The following is a 27,839-nucleotide window of genomic DNA, read 5'->3' as shown; positions in this document are numbered from 1 at the left end:
ACAAAAACAAGAACAAAAAGTCGTCATATTTTTGCTGCCACTTCCCTCCCACTTTGCATGGAAAAGAATGGGACATTTGATCCCTGCAAAGTGTGTGTGTGTGTGTGTGTGCCCCCCCCCCCCCCCCCCAGGGCTGCGTCGGTCCGGTTATGGGCTTGAAATCGTGGTGATGGTGACTATCGCCAATCATCCCCCCCCCCCCCACTCCTCAGTACGGATTTACACCGTTGGTTGTTGCTGTCTTCAAAAGTAAATAAACTCAAAAATCGATACCCTGGTAATATCAAAATGTCAATGTTGTGGTCGCCTTGCCCCCTTTGTCTGAGAGGTACTCAAATTATTCACTGATTTGTTCAGATTATGCCAACCCTCTCACTGACGATTTCACAATCACTGATATTCTCTTTTGTGGGGCAAAAAAAAAAAATGGAAGTGTTATTCAGGGCCACATCTACATGTATGTGCATGTATTAAACCTAGTACACATGTACCGGTACTGTGTTTGTAATACCGAGTACAGTAATTGGTGTGAATACACCTGACATCGTTCACACAAGTTGTATGTTGTGTAATATGAAGCATTTGCGACAATCTTTTGACTTTGAATAATATTTGTAGAGTCAGGGTTAGACAATACAAAGATCAGGGGGAATCCAGGAATCCCGTAACGAGGAGGTGCCTGTACAAAACAGGGGCGGATCCAGGAATTCCGTAAAGAGGGGGCGCGTTAACAAAATTAAAGGGGGGGGGGAGCACGCACCCCTCCCCCATTTTTTCTTTTTATTTCTTTTGTTTCAACCAAAAAATAAAGGGGGGGGGGGTGCGCCGGTTACGGTCCTCCCTGGATCCACCCCTGCAAAATTAAGGGGGGCGTGCATGCCCCCTCCCCATTTTAAAAAAAAATTCTTCTCTTTTAACAAAAAATAAAGAGGAGACGTGCCCCCTGTGCGCCCCCTCTGGATCCGTCACTGAAGATGATGTGTGAGTTACCATGACAATATCAGAGATGCCAAGTTCAAAAAACTTTTATGAGTGAGATTTTTATGACTCGGCGTAGGGAGCTTTTTTGAATTATTAGCTCTTAATGATGCGATCTGGTGCATACTTAAGTGACTATTTTTTACTAATTTTGAAAGGCAAAAGGGAAATATACCTTCAATTGCAACTATCACTTTAATCCTTTGAGCTATGCTCCTTATTTTTGGCCCAAATTGCAGACTTCACCAGATGCGTGAGAAAAATGGGTGCCATGCGTGAGATCGTGAGACAGACCCTAAATGCTTGAGTCTCACGCAGAATGCGTGAGACTTGGCAGCTCTGCAATATGTAGGGCTTAATCTGAGATTATTCCATTCTACTGCTGGAAAGGAGTTTCACATGTAATATACACGTACAGTGTGCATGTAATACCACCATGATAAACTGCATCAAAACTAGATGAACTGTAAATCCTCAGAATTACTGAAAATTCCTTTCTTATGTCATCTTTTTAAATCCTTCACAATTATCTCAAGAGAGCTAGGGGTGCCCCCCCACACACACACACACGCACACACACTTTTTTTTTTGTCACCCAAATAATTATGTAAAGACCTTTTTTTGTCCGTTGATTAACAACAGAAGTGGAATCAGAAAATGTTAAGACCTTTTTCTTCCTTTTTTTTTGTTGTTACTTGTCAGAGGCATCAGAAAATGTACGTGGTACCAAAATGTCCCCCCCCCCATCCCCATTGTCAAAAGCAAATCGAAGTCCCTGCTCAAATAAAGTCAGCTCCCTCACTTTGAAATAATATAGTGCCCCCCCCCCCCCTTTGGTAAGAGTGATGAAGAACACATGTATTAGCCTTACAGCAGATTCTACAAAATATACGTAAAATTATATACATATTAGCCAAGGTAATGATGTAATCCCCTTACATGTCTCCCATTGATCTGTGCACCAATATAAAAAAATATATGTATACAAGGTCTTTATATGGATTAAAGAAAAAAGGTGTATCCTATGTATCAAATTATACCACCTAAATCTTTATTTCACTAATTTCTCATTTAATGTCTAACTTTGCTTAACAGTTGTACCATTGTCTTTGTTTTATTTCACACTACTTATATCAAAGTCAACTACATGGTAAAATAGTCACTAAGAGGTATTGATCACACATCACATGTATAACACACTCACACATCCTTGATACAACTACAACGTTGTACCTGCGAGGTACTCTTTGCAAACAAGTCACTTAAGATGAAGACACAACAACAGACAAAAACAGACATGTATTGTATGAGTGATTCCAGGAATGAATTCTTCATTTTTCTTCTGAGTAACATTCTCAGAGATAAACAGTGCAATTGATATCATAAAGCCAATCAGAGGCTCTGTAGCATAAACGACCATTTGAACACTTACATGAAATAAGAACAGCTACAATGGGGACAGGCAATCAGGTACAGTGGACTCCCGTCATAACGAAGTCCTCGGGACCGGCAGTTTTCTTTCGATGTATCGGAATTTCATTGTAACCGAACAAATAAACAATAGAAATACATAGAGTGGATGACATTGCAGCCCCAATTTTTACTTCGTTATGACCGGAATTTCGTTATAACCGTGTTCGTTCTAACGGGAGTGCACTGTACAATGTATATAGGACTGGTGCTTGTTGTCATGGCAACAGTGCTTCAGAGCAATTTTTTCCCCGCAAGGTCTTTATCTTTGTTGAGCCCTGCCTTGGACAAGTTCTCAACTTGCATTTCTTGAATGGACACTGCAGCCAAGTTCACTGGTATCAGAAATTTCCTTGAGGCTTAGATATTTGCAGCAAATCATTCCTTACACTCTCTATCTTTTGTTTCACTTTAAATTTCCTCAATACTGTACACTGACTCAATCTGTCATGCTTCATTTCTATGAAAAGCTAGCCCAATATTTGCAGCTGTTCCTACATTTGTAATACCCTTTTCATGCAATTTTACTCATCTTGCTCAAATATTAGAAGTGCATTGTTCATTAAATTGAGAAATTACTTTTATCTTTTCTTAATACAATACAAAATACGGAGTTTCAAGAACCCCTGTAAAATCTATCACTGGTGGCACTATACACATTCTAACCCAACATAACAGTCACTTTAAAACTGTCACAACTGTTTCCTTACTATCACTTCTTTCTTTATAATTGCATATCATTGAAAGGCATTCATAACTTTACAGACAAATACAAGAATCCATTTTTATATCTATACAACAGACACAGAAACAATGAAATTTCCAACAAACACAGATACAATGAAATATCACTACTGTGAGAAGATTTATCCTGATATTCTAGATTGTTTTTTGTTTCATCATACATGGCACACAGTATACTGAGCTAGTTTTGGAAATTGGAATTGCATGAGATTTCATTAGTACTTGAAGATTTGAGTTGTAAAACTGTCCATAAATTTAATTATTGGACACAAACACTGATGCTAGTACTGGCGAGGAAACCCTCACATTACTGTAGTTACATATGGACAAACAGATTTTTACAGTGGCATGTACCTTGCTATCACTGGGTTCGTCCACTACAATGTACATCAGCAAGATATCTTTTACCAATTCCAAGTAGAAACCCAGGTTCATGCATCCCTCCCCCCTGTGTGTGCAAAATCTGTACTGAAACCCCAGGTCTTTGTGTGCACTAGAGCACGACCCCTGGCACTGGCCACAGCAGCTGCAATAACCAGGGCCAGGGGGTATCAGATAGATCGGGGGGGGGGGGGGGGGGGGGGGGATTGAGAGAGAGTCAGTTTCTTTAGCCAGTGAGTCTCAGCCAGTCAGAGTTTTAGCCAGACAGTTTTTAGCCAGTTTAGTCCTTGGGTGCTAAGACTTTGAGACTTGGATACATGCTTGACTTTTTAATAGTCACCTAAGTTTGTGATAGGAATTGAAGGATCAGGATTAGGGATGATCAAGCAATAAAGACAACTGAACAGTATGTAACCTCTCCATTTGCATTCATTCAACTGCCGGAGCGTGTGGTGATCTAGTGTTTGCGATCTAGTGTTTGCGGTGTGTTTTGCACAATGTAATGACCGCTGATATATGTGACCCGCTACAACAAAAAGGTCCTAAAGTCGCGCACGGTCGAAGCCGTGAAAATCGAGTTAAGTCAGAGCATTAAAATTTGTCAAAACTTACGATTTTCTGATTTTGACATATTATTGGAGTCTGACATGTCTTCTATCATTTGTCGAAATTTTGACGCAAAATGATGAAAGGAAAGACCCAAAAATAGCGTTTTTCTGAGCCATGTTTTTTAGCGTTTCAGCGAAGCAGAAACTGGTTTGAAAATTCGGATTGAGCGCCACAGATAGGCTCCACCCCTAACACCGACCAGAGTGATCTCATTGGTCGGTTTGCTGCTTGCTGCAAACCGAAGCGTGAAGCTCGCACACTGCCCAGTCGACTGGTGCGTGCAGGCGGGTTGCTCTATGCTCAGCCGCTGGTCGGTGAGGAGACCGCAGACGCTGTGCTTGAATGAACTTTTCGGGGGTTGCTAGGGCTTACCTTCTATTGTCCGGAGCTGAAAACTGACTTGCGTGTCCCTTGATCGCGATGGCGTCGAAAGGAACATTTTTAGGGCGCTTTTCTCGAAACAGTGATTTCCCAGACGTCTCGACATGCTCTCTTTTAAACATCGATGTCTCCGCAGCCGATTATTTTTATAATTATTGTTATATATCAATTTAAAGCAGAAAGATGAGGGAATTATGTCATGCAATTTTCAAATAATCGACCTCGCCCGACTTTAGGATCATTCTGTTGTAGTGGGTCACATATGTTGAGGTAAGTTATGTACTGTGAGACTGATTCTGTTGCTGGATGGGTAATGCCTAGCCTGCTACAAACAATATACAATGTACACATGTGTACTTTGGTGGAATCTTGGAGGCATACCTCAATTATAGTTGCCCTTAGTCTTAAATGATGTATATCATAATAACCACTCAGAAAATGGGCATGATGCAGTTGAGGATCAAGACTAAATTGTAACAAGTTCAGTGACCCAACAGATATGCTAAAATTTTGCTACAATAGGACCACTGGAATTCAAAATGAACGAATGTATATTTGCACACTTGACTACATCACATTATCCAACCAAGTGAACAAACACAGACCTTGAATGCCATCTCAGTAAAATGTAAAATTCACAGAGGTGTGTGGAAGAGGTTTTCACTAGCACCCATATTACTGTATCTGATCAACGAAGTACATAATTCATTCTCTCACTTTCTATCGCATGTTCCACTGTCTTCTGTTATCTTTATCGTGCTCACACACAATTCAGCACCTCCGAACACTAGTCCTGTCACATGTCCCCACTGGCGAAAGTGTTACCACCTTTTCACTAGGCTTTTAACTCCTTCAGAAAGTAAAATCACGCGTCCTCAGGATCTCAGTTCAAATCCATCACCTCGCTAGGAAGCTCTCAGCATTACGAAACACTTGTTGCATGTCCTCAAACTGAGAAAGCCTGCATGTTTCCTCGAGGCCTGACCATTTGAAGGCTTGATGCTCATGTGATAACTTCACTGGTGCATTTGGATCTGTCAGCTCTGCAAGCCAGTAGACAACTTCCTTAGGTCGACCTTTGACCTGGTAGCTCAGGGTACTCTTAAAGTCTGTGATTTTCAGCTGACTTGCCTTGTAGCCAGCCTCCTCTTCTGTTTCTCTCAGAGCAGCTGTGCGGTAGTCTTCACCAGGATCCAAATGCCCTGCAACATCACAGAGAAAGAAGACAAATGAAAAAAGAAGAAGATGATGAATTTTAAGAAGAGGAGGAAAAAGAAGAAAACAAAGGTTGGGAAAGCATCTACAACATACTTATTGATATGCGAGGAAAAGATTTACCCGGTACATGGCACTCATGTTTAAATGGGCATGGTTATAACCAAATTTCATTACAAGAAAGTAACAATTCAGGTCAAAAATTGTTTTTAATACCAGTGGTATATCTGTGATGGTCTGTATCTTCTTCTCCGGTTAAGGGCAGCTTCACCCTTGAAAATTACGCACTTACTACACTAATCATAGCACATCGGAGTCCAGACTCCATAACATGTATAATTATTTAAGGGGGGGGGGGGGGGACCCAATCGGGACTGGATGAGGTCAAATTACCAATCAACTGAAAGAAAACTAGAAAAGCACTCAGAGAGCGCAGACCTCCCTCAAGCAGCTCACTGAAAAATGCCCAATTTCCCAATATAGAAGCGGTTTGTTTCCATCATCAACTTCCATATTCTAGCTCAGGTGCCTTGCACAAGCAGAGCCAGAGCAAGCGCTTTCAAGAGCATGTATCATGCAAACCTCATGCGCAGCTTAAAGGGTGTGTACAGTTCTAGTCGAGGTGTAGATTTAGCTTTTAACGTTTTGTGAGATATTCAGAAACCACTCTATGAGATGTCAAAGAGCATGCAGTTCTAGGGGGCATCAAAAGTTTATTCGATGAAAATCGGTTTTGAAATGGCTGAAATATCCAAAAACAAGGTGAAACAAAGAGATCCTAATAAAGTTGGGGCTTGTGCCTTTTATTATTAGCACTTTTTTGGATATCTCAGCCATTTGATAACCAATTTTCATCAAATAAACATTGAATCCTTCCTAAAATTACATGATCTTTCATATTTCATAAGAGGCTTTTCATTATCTCACTTAGGAATGTTCAAAACATGAATCCCTACCTCAACCAGTACTGTACAGTCCCTTTAACTCCACAGTTCATTGCCCCTCAAAGCAAAGTGTAATAAAAGAACTTAATTGTTTACCATAATCAATTCTCTTCAGTGTATAATTCCTCTGTGTTGTCACGACCAATCATTTTCATGAAGTTAAATTTTGGAGGTTATAGTTTTAAACGCGCTAACCAACTGTACAGTATCTCCTGAATATATTTGTCAATCTATACTTCAAATCTTCCACAACTCTATCTGCCAAAAGATCCAAATTCCCAAGATCACTACCAAAATTTTTTGAACGCGCTAGAACTAACGTTAAAAGTATCTCCTGAATATATTTGTCAATCTATACTTCAAATCCTCCACAACCTTATCTGCCAAAAGATCCAAATTCCCAAGATCACTACCAAAATTTATCATCTGTTTATTGTGTCATTTGAGGGTACTTTTAAGGCAATTAACGTTACTTAGAAGCAGAGATTCCAACCCAAAGGCTAAAGCACCTTCTGATCTGAAGATTCTCCCGCCTGAAACCCCTAGCAAACGGGAGACTCCAAGTTGATGTGTGCGAAGCGCCAAGTTCCTAGGGTTCTAGATGCTCTCTGGTGCTATCTAAGGCTTATTTTTTCAACATACAATAGCAATAAGGAAGAAATCCTTTCCAACGGGAGACACAGAGCCAGGGCGGGAGAAATTAAATCTCAAGCGGGAGAACGGGAGATTTTGCAAAAATGGGTTTTCGGCGGGAGATCTCTCGTCGAAAAAGGGAGAGTTGGAGACTCTGTAGAAGTTAGAAGTAAGACAAGACAAGTGGAATACCGTGTGTGTGTGCTGTAGCGTAGATTTCTAGGCTGTTTACCAGTGGTCAATGGTGTTACTTTTATACTAATTACTAGTAACATGATTGTTATTATATTCCACATACTAAGAATGTTGCAATACTACCATAGGATTGGTCCAGAGCTAATCACGTGATGAAGCGTAGTTTTGCCCATCACATCACCTGAGAAGAAAAGTTTGTTACATTCTATGTTGATAGTCCCTTTTGTTTTTGATCTCCACACAGTCCACACAGTCCTAACGCAAGATGAGTACGCGCGAAATAAAAGTGCGTTGCACTGTGGACTATCATATGACCTAGGTCACTTGATAGTACACAGTGCAACGCACTTTCACTTCAGTGCCGCACGGTGCGCGCAGCAAATTCATTGTTTTGTCATCTACGCGCACACGTAGCCTAAGCCCTAAGGATACCTAAAGACAGCTAAAACGGTTTCAGATGTGGAATAAAATGGGAATTTCTAGGACCCTAGATGTGGGATATAAAGCAAATAATCAACTTTTAGTTTCAGGCAATGAGACAAACTATCACTTCCTCAGCGATCTGAATGTGTACGCAATCTTTCCTCAGCTGCGCTTCGGAAAGATAGCTACATCCAGATCGCCTCGGAAGTGATAGTATAGTTTGTCCCATCACCTTCGCCAACGTTGATTATTTGCTTACTACACTACTAGTCAGTTCTAGTGACCAAGTTTCATTCAAGTTCACAACTTTTTGAGTTATTTTTCAAGCAAAGAAACAAACCAACGCCGGTGCAAATATAACCTCTTTCTCTAGTGGAGAAATTAATTACGATAACAGCAATGATTTAGGTACAGGTAATAAAAAGCCTGAGAGTATCCACGCCGCCATATCCGCCCACCACCACCAGCGCATCTCATCGCATGCACGCACGGCACGGAGGTGCAGGGCCGGTGGCAGCTAGCTCAGGGCCAGGGGAAAATAGAGGCGGCGCGGCGCCCGGGCTCTCTCACCGTGCTGTGACTGTGCTGTGTGGTGGAAAAACTGTCTCACTCGATCCTCTTTTACTTTTTCTTCCTTACCTTTAGGCGGTGTCCAGTGATGTTGTCCATACGAAGTTTGCAGAAGTAGGTACTCGACATCCCTTTGCACTCTCCTAAAGATGATTAAACCAGCCGCCCGTAACATATTCTCCGATGTCATATTGCGTGGATTTTGTGCCAAGCTAGAACTCAAGAATTAGAACAGCTGTGGAACACCGTGTGTGTACACTGTACGCACGTACGTACGTCTTTGGTTGGTGTGAGTACTGTATACACTATATCGGATAATTTTAAGCGTGTAGTCGCTTGCTATGCGTTGTCTTTTTTTGTATCCGATCTAAATAAATATAGTACCGACTTTGCGTGGATGCAGCAGCAGGTGCACGTGGGTGGCGCTAGCACCGCAGCAGAAAACAAAACAAAAACGGGTACCTGGGGAAACAAACGCTCGCAAACCCTCCAAGTACAGTCTGCATCAACAGATGATTGTCATATCTTTTAAGTGGGCTGTTCAGCTCCATATTTGATAAAACTTATTTATGGTATATAAAAATAATTGTTTTGCGAAGTTCAATTTTATTTCTGTTTACCAGTATGTATAAATCATGAAGATATCTCATAGGCTTACCTGTAGTCAGAGATCTTCAATCTCACCCTAGCACTAATAGGCATCAAGAAGGCAGTCATCCTTCTTCAAAAGCGGTCGAGGGGTTGATCCCGGGTCTACCCATTGAAAATTTTCTGACCAGAACAAGACCTAAAAGAAATATCAAAATTAAACAGTTCAAAGATCACAAAACTCAGAATATTCTTGAAAGACAAGTGATAAACCACCCACAGGGCAATATAAATATTCATTTTTTGTGAGCACCCCCCTTGCCTGGAATCATCTCCCAGCAACAGTAATCAACAGCCTATCTCCAGAAGTCTTCAGAAGCAAGGTAGAAAAAAGCCACCTTCGTTACGATTAATTTAGTTTGCGCCCTCTCTCCCCGCTGCACTATACCACCCGGTCCGGCAGCGTATTGATCCAGATCCAGATCCAGAATCTTCCATACAAACTTGTGATGTGTAGCATGCAATCCCTAAATGTTGATGTCGGGTTTGTTTGTTTGTTTGTTTGTTTGTTTGTTTGTTTGTTTGTTTGTTTGTTTGTTTGTTTGTTTGTTTGTTTGTTTGTTTGTTTGTTTGTTTGTTTGTTTGTTTGTTTGTTTGTTTGTTTAATTGGTTTGGGTTTTTTTGGGGGGTGGTTATGGCATATTTCAACTTTTTTTTTTCACAAACAATGTTCCTGTATGTTCCTGCATCATGTTAATGTATCTGTTTGTTTTTTTTTTTGTTTTTTTTTAAAGATGCGTGGACTCGTATAGAAGATCAGGCTTTGGCTCCCGGTTTGAAAGAGGCCAATGCCCATGTGAAAATAAAATAGGCCCTATATATATAAAGATGAAATGAAATTGTAAGACCCAAAATTGTGTTTTTCTTCCCACTCCTCACACGTCCTTGCAGTGCTTTTATGAACCACTGGTTTATTTGGAAAGTGGTCAGTTCCCACTGACCTATTCCACCCACCTCGATGTGCCCCTTTGTTTTAGGTTACTGGCTAAACAAATAAAATACATCCTGGCTGAACTGGACTTCATTCATGTGGCTTTTCATCATTTTGTTATTGAGAACTCCTTCACAACTGTCTTATAATAGTAACACTCGCTGACCAAGTCCACGCTCTACCAAATGAAACTTTGCAACAGAAATTAAGCTGAAAATTGATAGGCTTATAGCACCTCCACCAAATATTGATGCCATGAATACAATTTGGTCCTTTTTAATCTATTTTAAAGAAGGGGATTTGATACAGAATAGCTGATACTTAACAGTAAATAGGTCAATGTGAGGCTTCTGAGATGCTGATGCCATTTTATTAAGTTCACATTATAGGCATACATATGTGATCTTGATCAAAATGATATTGAATCATGACAAGGAGAAATATTATTCATACAACTCAAACAATGAGCAGAACTTTGAACAGTGCATTCAAACTGGACAAAGTACCGTACCGGTAAAAGAGTTTGACCTTTAATTTGAACTGCCCATGAACCCCCCCCCCCCCCCCCCCAAAAAAAAAAAGAAAAAAAAAAGAAAAAGAAAAAGCAATTAAGAGATATTGGTAACATCATAGAGGTGACGCTGTCATAGCCTCAATATCTTCCATGTTATCATTTTGCAAGCTTGCAAGTCTAATGAGGTAAGTTTACTTGATCTAGCAAACATAGTCGAGAGGGCAATTCAATTATTCTATGATATGAGAAATGCACAAGATTGTAAGGCAATAGCATCATCACATCCAATCTACAGACTATATTTATTTGTTTATTTATTTATTTATTTTCTCATTTCTTTATTCATTTATTCAATGTATTAATTCATTTGTTTGTCAGAGAACGCATCTATCAAGTTTTGGCATTCATTTCTAGGTTTCTTTTTTTCTTTCTTTCTTTCTTTCTTTTTTTTCTTTTTTCGTTCTCTCGCAGGCTAGGCCCACCGAACTATAGGCCTAGCTGGCACCACAGAACTCTTTGTAAGAGTTCTGTGGCTGGCACCTACTTAATTTCAATTTCTTTCACTTGACGATGAGGGCAGCACCATAGTACTGGATTTTGTGCGCGCGCTTCTCACATCGAATTGATGGGAACGTAGGATCTTCGATCGGGGCAGCGCAGGCTAGCTAGGCCAGCGGCGCCGGGGAGGGCCATGCTAGAGGAAGCTAAGAGCGGTCCCTCTGCTTGCTGCTGCTGCATGCATGCATAGCATGCCATGGATCCTGATTGGGGATGCGCTCCAATGCATGACGCACGGTTCGAGATTGGATGGAACTGCTCTGATCTACCGATGAGTGCAGATCGATGAGTTTTGATCTTTACACAAGTAAGTTGTTAACATTGTTCCGCAATACTACTTAGTTACAGAATGATTATACCTAACTGAATGCGATGTGATGATATGATTATCAAAAATGTCGTATTTATACTAATATAGCTGTACGTGTAACTTGTTACTACTATACTAGTCTTCATGGTCTTTTGCTGCCCACGGCCATAACGTTTCGGGATTTCGTTACGAAGGTCCCCCAGATCGTCGGGCCGGAGAAATTAGCATCTCCGCTACTCGCTAGCTCATGCGGTACTGCTTTTACGGCCAGATGTTACTTACGATGCTTATTTTCTTCTGCAGACTTACACCAGTGCAAGTGCCTGCATTGTTCCTTTGTAAGTTGCATTTAATTTTGCTTAACTGAATGACACCAACTCACTGAACTAGGCCTACTGTGAACTAGAATCCACAGCCATTCATGAAATCAATTGTGAAATGTGAACTGTGCTTCAATTTCACGGCCCTGGGCTGCCTGGGCTGGGGCCTGGCCCAGTGTCAGTGTCTCATCATCCACCAGCACCCATATTGCATTGTCATTGATATTGTACCACCCTGTAATACTATAGTGATTTGTGTCGTGAGAGGAGAGTGGATCGAATCACTGGACGCTTATTTTTTGTGGTTCTGAATTCTGTACTCAGTCAGAGGATGAAATTTTGGTCAAAAGTAGCACTAATTCTATGCACAAAGTCATGAAAATTACGAGTTTTGCAAAATTATGTCAATTTGAATATTCACTCCTATTTTTTGAAAGTAGACTTCAAGTTAATTCCTCTACAAAAAGTTATCTTTTAGCGAAGTGTAAATCGCAATTATGATTCCAGACACGATTTTCGTATTGAATTATTGACATCTTCCACATCTTGTCCATGCGCCAGTAAGTAAAGTATCACAATTTTTAATATGCCCACAGTTCATCATAGACCTACACATTTGTGCCGATCTAGCTGAGCAGACGCAAAGAGAAAATTATCAATTGAGGCTCAAATTTCATATTGTACGATTAATATTTTGAACAATTTATGTGATAAAATCTTGTGATAGTAATCATACATTGTAAGTTGACATCTTCTAAATCTGAGGTGAAATCTGGATTTCATTAAAAATGATATTGCTTATCGGTACTAAGTTAAAAATTCTTAGGTTTGTGTGGTCCTTAACATTTAATATTCCTGCTATGAACATAAATGCTATTAAACGTGTCTGTAATCATAATTCCATGTATGTTTTCTCATTTTGTAATTTTAATAGGACTTCTTAATTTCATTGGTTTCATGCCAATTTTGCATTTAGCGGCTTTGTGCTTTCAGTCATCTAATATCAGCAGTTGAACTTTCTCATTTAAAGATTATGTGCACAAGCAAAGACAATGTTTTCATTAAGTTTCAGGATTTAATGGTGCTCCTCCTCTTTCCAAGATGTGACTAGTGAGCTCAGAATCGGTTTATTGCACTCATATAGCACCTTAGGAAGTATACAGTCAACCTTACCTAAGTCGAATTTATTTGGACTGAAGAAATACCTTCGACTTTTTTATTCGACTTATGAGGATTCCTGCTTGTTATACCATCATGCATAACAAGCAGGAATCAGTAGACGGCAAGTCTAAAAGATAAATGCATGGGACACATTGCACTGTCCAGAGCTACCAAGTCTCACGCATTCTGCGTGAGACTCAAGCATTTAGGGTCCGTCTCACGATCTCACGCATGGCACCCATTTTTCTCATGCATTGGGTGCAATCTGCAACTTGGGCCTATTAACAATGAGCATAGCTCAAAGGATTAAAGTGATAGTTGCAACTGAAGGTGTATTTCCCTTTTGTCTTTCAAAATAAGTAAAAAATAGTCACTTAAGTTGCTCCTGATCGCACCATTAAGAGCTACAAATTTAAAAAGCTCCGTACTAACCCCTCCCACACCCTTGCTCGCGAGCACATGCGCGCGCCGAGACGTTGAGTCGTGAAAATCTCACTCATAAAAATTTTTCGAACTTGGCATCCCTGCACTGTCTGACGTCTTATTTCAAGAACATCGAGACAAATGTAAAGAGAAAAGGACTTGAAAAGACCTTCGACTTAGGCGATTATTCGACTTATTTGAGGTTCACTTAAGCGAGGTTGACTGTAATTACAAAAAGGAGTTTGAAGTTAAATTTTAAGGTATTGCTTCTTTAAAAACACACATACGGTGATACACACAACACACACACACACACACACACACACACAGAAACACTGGGATTAGGTTTCATTAATTCCTGCACGTCATTAGTGATCAGTCAACATAATTCCATTCAAATAAAAATTCAATGCAACATCCCTCATCCCCAAAGAGCCTGAATAGGTGGTGCTTTTCTTCTTCTTTTTTTTTAGAAACAATAAAAACTCTACACACGTATCCATTTTATGATATAAAACGGTTCTGCATCCAGCTGTTGTTGTGTATGCCTGTCGTCATGGTGCTATCAATGGGCAGGAAATTCATTTCTCCAGTCACTGTGCCTGTACCACCTGCTTCTCACGATCAAGGGGACTAAGAATATCGCCTTTATATCACTAACCCCCTAGTTTGTTGATACATACACATCCCCTGTGTGTGTGTTTGTGTGTGTGTGTGTGTGTGTGATGTATGCGTATTGATAAGGGCACTCTGCCATTCAAACCTTCAGCTTTGAAAAAGATCTTATGTTAAGTTATAACCCTTTGCGTGCCACATTAGTGTCTTGTCCATAGGTATGTGTGTGAAATTTGGTACACATTTGACTCATTTGTGCCTAAAGGGTGAACAAGGACTTCATTTTCTTTACCACATTTTCCATTGTAAGATTTCTGGAATGGACTCATACATCCCTCTTTCTTTTCTTTTTTTCAAGGTGTAATAAAGGATGGATTTATGTGTTTTTCAGTTTGTACACCTACCATAAATACAGAGCATATTCATTTTATTATTTTTTTTTACATGATTTTGTTTATCAAATGATAATGAACTGTGATATGATTTCAAGGTGTTTTTTTTTTCAGATATGAATTTGTCAGCTCTGTGCTAAGCTTGTTTGTGATTTGCCCTACTTTTTGAAAATGAATTTTATGAATTTGATGTTAGAAAATTGTAAAGCTTCTACGATGTATTGCCAGAGTCAGCTTTCCCCATATTTTCTTTCTTTATGATCCCCAACTATATACAGGTAATGTGATGACACAGCACAAATGGGTAAAAGCAGCTCATGGCAATGAGTATGGAAACATGAATGTGTGAGATACGGTACTGTAAAAGTTGAAATTTTCGCGCATTTCGCGCAACCCAAAACTAGCGCGAAAATAAAAGCACGCAAATATTTTTGCTTGCCATATGTTCCTGTGCGTGATGTCTTTTATTCCGTGGAATTAAAAACACGCGAAACTCTTCTTACCAGGCCAAGCGCGAAAAATAAGTCGCGCAAAACTATCCACTTTTACAGTAACTTATAATTTGAAGATCATATAATGACAGTCATCAAAATTTATGTCTTTTAGAGCACAGCATACACACATGTACATTACAAACCGCAGAGACGTCACATGACAAGTGAAGAATTGCGATGTACGTTAGCCTAATTTTTTATTTACATTGAAGAGGATTCGTCTAGTTACTTATTGTATCTAATATAAACTTCTGTAATTGATGCTTCTGTAGCTCTGATGTGAAATGTTTCACAGCTCTCGATTGTTTAACGTTGTCATATTATATTCTATAATTCAGGTCCTCTACACGAATTTATGATTTGTAAGAGAAGTTTTTCCATAACATACTGCTCTTATAATGGTGCTTTTTGTTAGCGTCGAGTCATTTCCTTTGTAAAATGTAGTGACTAAAATTATTCAACCGATGTTCTAAGAGCTAAACCGTGCACTTTGTACAGTTCTTGGAAACTTTAGTGATGTTCAAAACCATCATTAGTAATGATCTTTGGTAGAATACACAAAATTATTGTAGTAGATGAAGATATATATGTTGATTGGTGTGTGTGTGTGTTTGTCTATGTCTCTCTGTGTGAAATCTATAAACTGTCTTGCCACTGCTACTCTGCCAGTTATATACAATTGTACAGTCATCACAATAAGTAGATCTTACACTTCATGTGTCTTATGAATATGAATAGTACATAAAATATCCTTCCATTATCTTTGTATTTGTTGTTTTTTCATTTGTCTACTATCTATATACTATATCTATCTCTTTATGAGTGTGTAATCTGCCTCTATTCATCTTCCTGGGGTCTGACGCACAGATGATTAGAGGATTGCTTTGCATTCATAATCTACCTTCCTTGGAAGCTTCAAACCAAGTTTTGTGTGTAGTGGGTGGCTCTTTTCATCTTTAATGAGGTGTAGACAGCTATTGTTGTGTGTAGATAAGAAGGAATCCTCTGCTTTGGTAGTTAAAAATAGAAATTTGGTCTACAGTAAACGTGATTGTACCTAGCTGCAGTGACTTTATATATGGAGCGTTATTGTCGTGTTGATTATCGCTATTAAACTGAATATCTGCCATCCTGTCTGTGGCTGTGCAAATCCCCCCCCCCCCCCCCCCAAAAAAAAAAAAAAAAAGAGCTGAAAAAAGAGAGCTATTAATCAAGGTTGTACAATATCGCTAATGAGCACCCCAGATGGTGATGCATTGATTAATCCAGGATTATCTCATCAACTTGTGTGCGGAGACAGACATGAAGCATCAAGGCAGCTTAATCAAATTTAAGTGTAGACAAACTCCTGTTTGCATGCAGACACATGAAATACAATGAATTTGTATGCACTGCACTTCAATGATATTCTTTACAAATTCTGTTCGTTTTTGTGCCATCTTATTCTTGAAGATTTTATGTTTTGAGTATTTGTCTTGACCTTATGTGCATCATGCATCTTCCTGGCAGATTTATGACATCTCTTTCAACAGTTTACATGACATCATGAACTTAGGTTCATTAATGTACTGGCATAGATGTCAGTCAACGTATAAGAAAGATTTCTTTTTTGTTTCGTTTTGCTGTTCAGTTCAAACTGTCTTAGTTTTTGCTGTCTTTTATTTGATTTCAGTTTGTATTGCCCACATATGCACATGTGTATAAACAATATAATTCTTGAAACCCTCATGAACCTACAAGTCATGATGTCTATCCATCCAGCTTGTGTGACTTTTATGACATTGTAGCTCACAATTTTACACAATTCATGCTCTCAGTCTCAAGTACATGTAGATACATGAAATATGCACAATCAGTCAGTAGAAAAAGAAGACCTCAGACAATTAGTTGTCAAAACTCTACCAGGGTTTTAATTTTCTGCCCCTAGATACTTAATGTGTGTGCAATTATGGGTTGAGGAAGGGGCTTTAATTAGAACCAAATACGCTGAAACCTCTGTGTGTGTTTTTTTTTTTCTGCAGGTGCAATTATGCTTACCACACACTTAATTTTAATTTTGATAGCATTTTTGGCAGAAATGGGGCACTAAAAACTGAGAGACTCCCCTTGTTTATCAACTTGTGCAGAGCTAAATAGAGACAGGTGTAGACTCAAAATGAGATTTTTGCAGCATACTCTTATCTCTGGAGTCTGAGTATTGAAGCTGTTAAGGTGGCTGAGAAAACATCACTCTTTCGTTATTCATTTGATTAATTTCTCGAGAGACTACGTCCATGACTCCTGTTTTCATTACCTCGCCAGGTTTCTGAGTCATTAAGCGTTCAGGCCAAGGGGCTCAGAGAGGGGAACAGTTGCGGGAGCAAGTAAATTGGAAAAAGCAACGAAAGAGCACCTCTCTCTCTAAGCGAGTGCCGCAGATAGCGTCATTGTCGTCTTTGAAGCGTGCGTGCTTGGCTCTGGTGGTGGCGATAATAGCCTCATTCATCTCACGGATGACCAGTCGCAGACCATTGTCCTGGGCGTCGTACAGAGACCCCTTGCCTTTCACGTTCATCCAAGATTCCGTGGAGTAGGGTTTTCTTGTGACCCTTTACTTGATACATTCAAAGGTAATTATTGATTTGCATCTTCAAGGCCTGTATAGATCTGTACATCATATTATACTGGTACTGGTCCTAGTTGGTGCACATGGTTTGCATTTTGTGTTGTGCAACAATGCATGCTTGGAGGTAAGTGTTAGGTCTTGACCATTTAAAATGCTATAAATATGTGTACATACAAAATGTGTAAGATGGAAACATGTACAGTTAACACAGTATAGTTACCAATCAAAAAGATAATTATGTGTTGCTTAAAGGTTTGCATGGTGAAGTAAATGAGGGAGAAAGGTTTGCAGTAACACCATGTGTATAAATACAGTACATACACATGGTGTTACCACAAACCCTTCTCCCTCAAAAAGGTAATTGCAGTGTTCAGCAAAGTGAAAATGATCATATTGGATGACTTTTCGAAATTAGTGCATGCAAAATGTCACTTCATAATTACATGCAACATGTACTTTTGCTATTAAATAGCTGATTGTTCTTATTTATTTGTCTGCATGTAGAAAAAATTTCAAAGTAGAACCACCTCGCAATGACTTTAATATCAAAGCAGCCTGCGTGAAAATGTCACCTAATTGAATTATTTGGCTAAGAAAGGTCACATGTTATTTGAGAGAAAGTTGCTAAATGTGAGCAGTTTGCTCCTGGTCAGTGGCCCTAATTTGTGACTATTGGTAAAGTTTCGCAGATGAGTCATTACATAAACATACAATTTATATAATGTTTACATAGGACATCCTATTGTCATGATTAAAAGTTTGGACCCTTTTTGTCTCGCCCACCGGAGGTGAAGGCGAGACTAAGGGATCCAAATGGCGTCCGTCCGTCGTCCGTCCGTCGTCCGTCCGTCGTCCGTCGTCCGTCCGTCGTCCGTCGTCCGTCACAAATGTTAAAGTTTACCTGCAAGACTCTCTTATGATGCATAACTTGGCAACTGTTACAGCAATGGCAGCCACACTTGGGTGATAGAAGCACTAGGGGTATCTTCATGTTATGGTGTTGTCAGAGGTCATGTGATGAGGTCAGAGGTCATTTGAGGTCATATATTAAAGGGTATGTGCAAGACCCTCTTTTCTATGTTAAAGTTTACCTGCAAGACTCTCTTTTGACAAATAACTTCACATAAGTTGCTTGGATTACAACCTAACTTGGGTCATAGATGCACTGGGGGTACCTTCATGTTATGGTGCCGTTGGAGGTCACAGGATAAGGTCAAAGGTCATTTGAGGTCATACGTTAAAGTTTACTTGCAAGACTCCCTTATCACTCGTAACTCGACACATGTTGCTACAATAGCAATCAAACTTGGGTGATGGATGCACTGGGGGTACCTTCATGTTATGGTGCCGTAAGAGGTCACATGATAACGTCAAAGGTCATTTGAGGTCATACGTTAAAGTTTACTTGCAAGACTCTCTTATCACACATAACTCAGCACATGTTGCTACAATGTCGATCAAACTTGGGTGATGGTAGATGTCTCTTGGGAAGTTGAAGGTAACCACAAGGTCAAAGGTTACAGACAGGGGTCAACGAACTTTTAGGGCCCAATGTTAAGTTTTTAGGGTGCATTTTGTTTATGGCTCATAACTTTTGATCCCTTTGTCCGTTTGTGACCAAACTTGGATGGAACATGTCCCTTAGGGAGGTGAAGGTCGTCACAAGGTCAAAGGTCACAGACAGGGGTCAACAAACTTTTAGGGCCCAATGTTATGTTTTTAGGGCGCGTTTTGATTGTGGCTCATAACTTTTGATCCCTATGTCCGTTTGTGACCAAACTTGGATGGTAAATGTCCCTTAGGGTATTGAAGGTCACCACAAGGTCAAAGGTCGTAAACAGGTCAATTAACTTTTGGGAGTTATGAAAAATATTAATTCCTTGTACGCGAATGGGCGAGACACAATTTGGCGATTGCCTTGTTTATGTCCACAGTCAACAAACTTGTCACTTTAGGTCAGGGAAAGCATTTAGAGCTTGAACTGAAAGAACTCTTTCCTGTTTAGAAGGTCACTGTGGATTTGTATTGTTCCCTTAGAACCTACTTGCATTGCCCATATAAAGTGACTTTTAAAATCACATCCTTTACCTGTGGAGTGAGTAATCAAACAGATTATATGCAATGGTCAGAGTAATGATATGATTGTCAAGTGTCTGCAGCACCACAGAAAATTACTCTCAGTATGTGGTCACTGAGTGCAATATTTTCCCAAGCAAACTAGTTCGCGGTAATGCTTCATTTAGCCATGAATTTTGTTATCAATGTAAAATGATTGCAGACTTTCTATGATAAAGACTCAAGAAGCTGTGTTATGTCACAAAAATAAGAAGGTAACAACCATGACTATACATGTATAATCACAAATTTGATCTGTAGACATTGCAGAGGCATTGCAACTTTTTCTGACTGTAGGTCACATTGCAATATTTTAAGACTGTGGTTGTTATTTTTTAGGTGATACGCTATCAGCATATCACCTATTGTGATTGCCAAAATCTTCCTTTATGTAAACTTGTTTTAGTTCAACAACCTCAAAATGTACATATATATGTACTCTAGCATTGATAATACAAGCATTGTAGAATAGTACACCGCAATAAGAGATTATGTAACATTGATGTCATGAATTGAAAGTGTTTTCTATCACCAACATTCTAAATTTGATCAGATAAATAGATGTAAAGTTAAGACCCATTTGAATGTTGCAATGTACAGTATGCTCTACACAGTTTCGTGATGAACAAATCCATGTAAAACTGCAGGGCGCCTTGAAAAAGCAGTTTTGTACAACTGAATAGGCCCAACCCTGCAGTTGAGACGTGAAGAAAACTAATAGATAAATTAACTAGAGAAGCACTCTGAGAGCGCAGACCTCCACCAAGCATGCAGCCCATTTCCACCCGCACTGATCTTGTTCTTCCACAGAGATCAGTGATTTCCACCCATATGTACTGCATTGTGTGCTGAAAGTCGCCCAAATTCCCAATATTGAAGCCTTTGTTACGTCATAAACCCTCAGCTGCACAGCGCGCCTCGCCCCAGCAGAAACTAGAGCACGCACTTTAGTGCGCGCATGCAAACCTCAAATGCGCACAGCCTTAACTCCCAAGTTCATTGACCCTCCCTGCCAAAATATCGAAAATCCTTCATAAATTCCAAAAAAATTATCAGATCACTGCCAAAAGTTAATCGTTTGTTACTTGTGTCATTCTCAACCTTTCCTGCGAGTTTCATCCCAATCCGTTAAAGTATACTTTTTGAGTTATTTTGCACACGGACAAACGAACGAACAAACAAACTAACTAACTAACAAACAAATCAACGGTAACAAAAACATAACCTCCCCCCTTGGCGGAGGTAATAAGATGAATAATAGTTAAATCTATCACAGGCAACCCAATGGTAGAGCATCAATGTATTATTCAATAGTATGCTCACATTGGTTGTAATTTATGATTGAAATGATACCTTTGAATAATGCATACCTGGGTACCATGATATTTGGCTCAACAGCTCACACATGGAGTATGAGTATTTTAACCCGTTGAGGATGAGTCCTGAGTATACCCAGGCAGTGGTTTATGGGAAGTGTGTGTTAAAAATACCGCGAGGGGGATTACTTTAAATTTTGTGCATGTTGTGTTTGTGGATTTAAGTTCACTTAATTGTCATAAATGTTTTTACAACATACAGTACATGAACGTAATTGTCAAAGAAATGCTTTGTCAGATGTAGTCCCACTCATTCATTTCTAAGTTTGCATTGTGTCACGTTGGTTTGTAGAGAGCATACAGATAGAAACAATACCTGTAACCAATTTGCCAGTGCTGTTTACTGCACAAGTACTTCTTCATTATCTTCTCAGAATGTATACAGTGTAAGGGTTGTGCAGCAGCATTACTGAAAATGGACCTATCAGGGAAATCAGGTACAAAAGTTAATTTGTGGGATTTTTTTTTTCTCTCCCTCCCCTTGCAATAGATTTACAGAGTCAGCATGTTGTGATCTGCAGCAGCACCATGGGGATGGACTAGTTCGCTGTGAATGGCCATGGCTGGCGGAGGATCCTTGTTGGATCTGTGTCTAGCGGAGGCTCAGCTGGGCCAGTACTCGGCCTCCTTCCAGGCTAGGGGAGTGCGGGACCTGGAGGCTCTGGCTAGCATCTCCATGCAGGAATACACCAGCTATGGAGTGACTCCCGCAGAGGATAAGAAGCAGCTCTTTCGGTGAGTTCCAGAGCCAGTTAGATACATTTGTACACCAGTTCACTGATTGTTATAATATTTAATGATAATGATAATGATGATGATGATGATGATGATGATTATTATTATGATAATAATAATAATGATAATAATGATAATAATAATAATGATAATAATGATAATAATAATAATAATGATAATAATGATAATAATAATGATGATGATGATGGTGATGATGATGATAATACATACATACATACATACAATTTTTTTTTTTAAATTAAAAAATAGAAATATCTTTTTTTTTATAGAAATAAAAAACAAATACAAATTTCTCCTTTTTTTCTATTTTTTGTATTTAAATCTTTGTTTCTGTTGTCTCAAATTGAACTGTTTTCATTTGTAATACAAACTGTATAAACCATGCTGCATATGACTGAAGGACCACACATGGTGTAGGTTCTTCATAACATGCAGCTTGAAGGAAAATCTAGGCCTTGCAAGAGTATGGGGCAAAGAATAACCAATAGTGGGATCTTGAAACAGTGTAAAAGAGAGCTTGATTTAGTTCTAGATGCTCTATTATTAGACAATACGTGCAGCACATGTGGTAATTTTTTTTTTAACAATATTTGTGGTGAAATGGTTAATCTCTGTCCTTCAAAGTGCACTGGGAATGTGTTAATTAAAAATAAATTGACCAGGATTTGCTGGAATTAAAGAGAAATGGAGCCAAGATGTATATTTTCAAGTGTCATATAAATATTGCATTATCACATGGTTGCTCCTAGTCAAGTTTTGAAGATTTTTTAGTTTTAAATTTCTATTTTTTTTTAAGAAATATGTTTGGGTAGTCATTTTGACTGTTCTTTGACAACGTGAAGAACCTTTAAGCAATTGCATCTGTCTTCCTTTGTGCAGATTGATACATACACTACGCAATCTTGACCTCAACAAACTGTCAGACATGAAAAGCGACAACACGCCTCGACTTGATGATGTGGAAAACTGTGAGGTGCCAGATAGCTCACAGGGGGACATCAGTCACCTGGAGAACAAAAAGGCAGTGAAAAATCACCACAATAAAGCTTTCCAATCATCCAGAAATCTTCCTGTGGTCAATTCTCCGTCAGAGAGGGGTGAAGAAAAGAGGGAACATCCCAGGATGTTAAAGGACACCCCAAGAAACAGTGTCCTGAATAGAACGTTTGACATGGATGATGACTCCGATAAAGAAAAGAGTGAGCAGTCAGATGTTGAAGTTAATGCCTACAACCAGGATGAGGGTGATGGTGGTAACCACGGTGATGACGCTGATGCTGAAGTACACATTGTCGAGCACGAGAGGACTGGGTACAACTACGGGGTTCCCTCCGCATCACCTGCCACACAGAGCAGACTGAAATTGGCCGCGAAATCCACGCCGAGCAATGCCTCGCGCGCAGGAGGGACCGGATTTGAAGAGAGGATCCGGGTGTGTGTGCGCAAGAGACCTATGAGCCGTAAGGAGTGGAAGGGCGGGGAGGGAGAGGCAGTCACAACAGAGGGACAGACGACCGTGTTGGTAAAGGAGCGGAAGCTGGCAGTCGATCTGACAAAAGTGATCCAAGTGGTGAGTATACAGTTCAATTTGCAGATGTAATGCAGTACTTACCACATAAAGTAGATCTTTTTTTAGATTCATTTGATAGATTTCCTTTCATGTCCTATCATATGACACTTTCATAAAATATATATTCAAAAAGGGAAATACAAAATACAATTGAATTGCAATGACAATACGCACATGCACTGTCTTGGTGTTGGACAAACATGCTAATGAAAGTGTAGGGTATGTATTAGAAAGGTTTGTCTGGAGGCATGTGAAAGATACCCGAAGGATTTTAAAGAAAATATTGTACCTCGTAATGAAAAATGTAATAAACTGCAAATCACATTTCAGTGCATTTGTGGTTTGAGTAAGACGCAGGCTGTCATTATACCAGAAAAAGTCCTGAAGTCAAGTGAATGTGACGCATATCATTTTTTACAAGATGTCATCATTGTCTGCAGACAAATATGAGCAAGCTATTACCTTCAATACTTCTAAAATTGCCTTCAATTCTCATAGAAAGATTTTGAAAACTCACTTAAATAGGTATGAAATAGGTACAATTTTTTTCATTTATGCTTGCTCAGGGTTTTGTTTTTTTTGTCCAGAGAATACCAAATTTGAAAATACACAATGCAAGAAAATGAAAATGAAAATTTAATTTTTTATGGCAGTTTATGAAAACATTGAAGGTAATCATGTTAACCAGCAGAAAAAAAAAAGACAAGAAAAATGATGGGACACAAGAAATGTAATGCTTGTAAATGTGAGTTATTTTTCAACAATTCATGATAAAATATGCATAAACCTGAATTTTTTGCAAATCTATCCTTTGAATGTATTGATGTTCATAGCAGTATGTTTACTCTTACTTTATGGTACACATAATGTTCATATTCAAAAGAATTGTAATTCTTATTCTTTGTACACCACTAGCTGTTGTGTTATTTACTTTTGGTCACAATATGTTACATATTTTCCCAATATCATGACTTGTTATTATGTTTTAGTGTAAGTGAATATATTCAAGTTCATCACATGTAGCTTCGGGGATATTTATGAGCTGATTATATGATGGTTCCACCCAGTGCTATTTATTCAGTTTGTGTGTGGTTGATAAATGATTCATTGTTGCAGGTTCATAGCTGGAACGGGATATGTCATAATGATGAATTGCACAAAGTATATCAAGTGCAAACATAAAATGTTAAGATATATTTGCAGGGTCATTAGTAAGCCAAAAGACTGGTAGTTACAAAAATACTCATGTTTTAGGTGAGCCAGGCTCTTTGTAGAAAATACAGGTCTACTGCACAATATATTGGAACGTTCAGTACTGTCCAGTATTGTTTCTTTTTATCTCAGTATTAGTTGAATTATAAGGGGCTATTGGTAGAAACACAGAAGGTAATGATAAATGAGGGACACAGGAAAATCTTATGCCACATTTTCAAATATTTGACAGGCTTTAGAATCTCAACATTGACACAAAGCATGGGTGAATGAGCAGAAGAGTATTATTTAAGAACTTACTATTCTACATGTCCAACCCCCACCCCTTCCCCCCCCCCCCCCCCCGAAAAAAAAAATGCAGGTAATATAAATAATGTGATAATCTATATGTTTCTTTGCAGCACAAGTACCATTTTGATGAGGTCTTTCACGAGGCCTGCAGCAATGAAGAGGTGTATGAAAGAACAGCCAAACCTCTGGTCAGTGCCATCTTTAACAAGTAAGTACAAAGTTGGATAGTTTGCATCACAGACATTAGAAAATATGTAAATAAATATTTAAAAAATGAATGATTTTAGTAGCTCTTGTAATTTGATGAGGTGATTAAGTGTTATTGCATCACTATGAAAAGTCTACAAGTGTGTCCATTACATATCGTCGCTGGGGTGATAAGACCTTGTATCTGCAATTTTGGTGAAAATGAGTTTTTTGGATTAATGGTCAAATAATGGGTTAAGTGATGTCCTGTCCAAATCCCAACTGTCTTACTCCAAAAATGAAGCCACCACGGCATGTCAAAGGAAAGGCTATCCCATTCGCCACAGTGCTTTGGCCGCCATGTTTTTTGGCTCTCCTTAACATTTGACATTTTGTAGATACAAGTGTACGAGGTCTTATCACCCCAGCGACGATATGTAGAAACACTACACTGCTAAATGTCAGTCACTGCTTAGCAGCACATCAGATGCATTTCTATATCTGCATCATACCATTCTGTGTGAGATTTTTTGTGCATATTGATGTAGTCTTTGTCATGTTGAATGTATATGTCTTGCATGCAATGTAGGAATGCCTTGTTCGCTTGTATCCCTTTAACTCTACATGCCAAGCCACAAAGAGCCCAAAATTAGGCAGCCCAAGTGTCACAAGTGTGTGTGAGGCCACCTAGTTTTCTCTAATTGCAATCATCCTTCAGCAGTTGCGCTGACAAGATGGTAATTGAAGAAATAATGAAATTCAGCAGAATGCCTAGGATTGGACTAAAGACCTTTTTGCATTTATCCACATTAGTGATGCACTCTTACGCTAGCATTATTTTACTGTAGAGCTTGTTTGTAGATGTTTAAAATGTGTTTATTCCTTGGAGCTGCATTTTGACATTTTCTCAGAAGGCTGATCACATTTTGAATATTACACTCTATGTAGGCTATCTATTGAAATGTACAATCGATGTACAATTACTTCTGCTTCCGCAAATTCTACCACTTTACAACTCTAAAGGCATTTGTACATATTTAGCTAATCTATTGCTTGTCTTGTGAAGTTCATTTTAGTTTTATTTCTGCATTCCATAATATTCAATTCAAAACTGAATTTAAAAACTACTTGCAATATGAATTATTTTTGTGCATCACTACACAAACTGTGATTGTAATGAAGGCACACTATAACAGTCGACATTATATGTCATATTAAAGTTACGCCGTAACAGAAGGAACAGTCTGAATAATTTTTTTGTTGGTGTTGTTGGGGGGGGGGGGAAGTAGTGAACACTCCCTTTAAAAAAAAAACACACATCAATAGATTTTTAGCTCACCTGAGCCAAAGGCTCAAGTGAGCTATTGCGATCGCCCTTCGTCCGGCGTCCGTCGTGCGTCGTGCGTCGTCCGTCGTCCGTCGTCCGTCGTCCGTCGTGCGTCGTCCGTCGTGCGTCGTGCGTAAACTTTTTACATTTTCATCTTCTTCTTGAAAACCCCAAGACCGATTTTCATCAAACTTGGCAGGTAGCATCCCTAGGGGGTTAGGAACTCAATTTGTTAAAATGGGCACCATGCCCCACCCAGGGGGCCCCCAGGGGGGCCCAAACCCCCCAAAATTAAGGAATCTGTAAAAATCTTCTTCTCTAGAACCAGAAGTGATAGAGCTAAGTTGATACTATGAGTTAGTACATTGATGACTGTAGTTTCAAGTTTGTTCATGGCAGAATCAGGGGTGCCCCCCTTGGGACCCAGGGGAGGGGGGTGGGGAAGGGTTCTAATGGGGCCTAAATTGTACATTTTCATCATCTTCTTGAGAACCCCATGACCCATTTTCACCAAACTTGGTAGGTAGCATCCCTAGGGGGTTAGGAACTCAATTTGTTAAAATGGGCACCATGCCCCACCCAGGGGGCCCCCAGGGGGGCCCAAACCCCCAAAATTAAGGAATCTGTAAAAATCTTCTTCTCTAGAACCAGAAGTGATAGAGCTAAGTTAATACTATGAGTTAGTACATTGATGACTGTAGTTTCAAGTTTGTTCATGGCAGAATCAGGGGTGCCCCCCTTGGGACCCAGGGGAGGGGGGTGGGGAAGGGTTCTAATGGGGCCTAAATTGTACATTTTCATCATCTTCTTGAGAACCCCATGACCCATTTTCACCAAACTTGGTAGGTAGCATCCCTAGGGGGTAAGGAAATCAATTTATGAAAATGGGCACCATGCCCCACCCAGGGGGCCCCCAGGGGGCCCCAACCCCCCAAAATTAAGGAATATCTGCAAAAATCTTCTTCTCTAGAACCAGAAGTGATAGAGCTAAGTTAATACTATGAGTTAGTACATTGATGACTGTAGTTTCAAGTTTGTTCATGGCAGAATTAGGGGTGCCCCCCTTGGGACCCAGGGGAGGGGGTGAGGAGGGGTCCTAATGGGGCCTAAATTGTACATTTTTATCTTCTTCTTGAGAACCCCATGACCTATTTTCACCAAACTTGGCAGGTAGCATCCCAAGGGGGTTAGGATCTCAATTTGTTAAAATGGGCACCATGCCCCACCCAGGGGGCCCCAGGGGTCCCAAATCCCCCAAATGAAGGAATCTTTATAAATCTTCTCTCGAATCAGAAGTTATATATAGAGCTGAGATAATACTATGAGTGAGTACATTAATGACTGTAGTTTCAAGTTTGTTCATAGGAGATCCAGGGGTGCCCCTCTTGGGTAGGGGGGGGGGGGTGGTGGTTGGAAGGGTCCAAATGGGGGCCTGAATTGTACATTTTCATCTTCTTCCTGAAAACCTCATGATGGATTTTTGTCAAACTTG

The 27,839-nt window shown here is 39.5% G+C and overlaps 2 protein-coding genes across 2 annotated transcripts in view; one reads left to right on the top strand and one right to left on the bottom strand.

Moving 5' to 3' along the window:
• Positions 1-5,443: 5,443 nt before the first annotated feature.
• LOC139744897 (bis(5'-nucleosyl)-tetraphosphatase [asymmetrical]-like) lies at positions 5,444-8,733 on the bottom strand. Its single transcript, XM_071655309.1, has 2 exons — positions 8,613-8,733; positions 5,444-5,765 (listed from the first exon to the last, which is right to left on the bottom strand). The coding sequence occupies exons 1-2, from the start codon at positions 8,731-8,733 to the stop codon at positions 5,461-5,463; spliced, it is 426 nt and encodes a 141-aa protein (XP_071511410.1). The 3' UTR covers positions 5,444-5,460.
• A 2,702-nt stretch (positions 8,734-11,435) lies between these two features.
• The window catches only part of LOC139744896 (uncharacterized), a 47,554-nt gene continuing 31,150 nt past the window's right edge, over positions 11,436-27,839 (top strand). Inside the window, exons 1-4 of the mRNA XM_071655308.1 lie at positions 11,436-11,501; positions 21,496-21,740; positions 22,641-23,331; positions 24,945-25,042. Of these exons, the coding sequence (XP_071511409.1) occupies positions 21,565-21,740; positions 22,641-23,331; positions 24,945-25,042 (965 nt within the window). The 5' untranslated portion in view covers positions 11,436-11,501; positions 21,496-21,564. The remainder of the gene's footprint in view (positions 11,502-21,495; positions 21,741-22,640; positions 23,332-24,944; positions 25,043-27,839) is intronic.

This window comes from Diadema antillarum, unplaced genomic scaffold, assembly GCF_040938485.1.
Source record: "Diadema antillarum isolate AM-2024a unplaced genomic scaffold, OU_Dant_1.0 seq00001217_RagTag, whole genome shotgun sequence".
Classification (NCBI taxonomy): domain Eukaryota; kingdom Metazoa; phylum Echinodermata; class Echinoidea; order Diadematoida; family Diadematidae; genus Diadema; species Diadema antillarum.
This window is presented reverse-complemented; position numbering and strand designations above follow the sequence as displayed.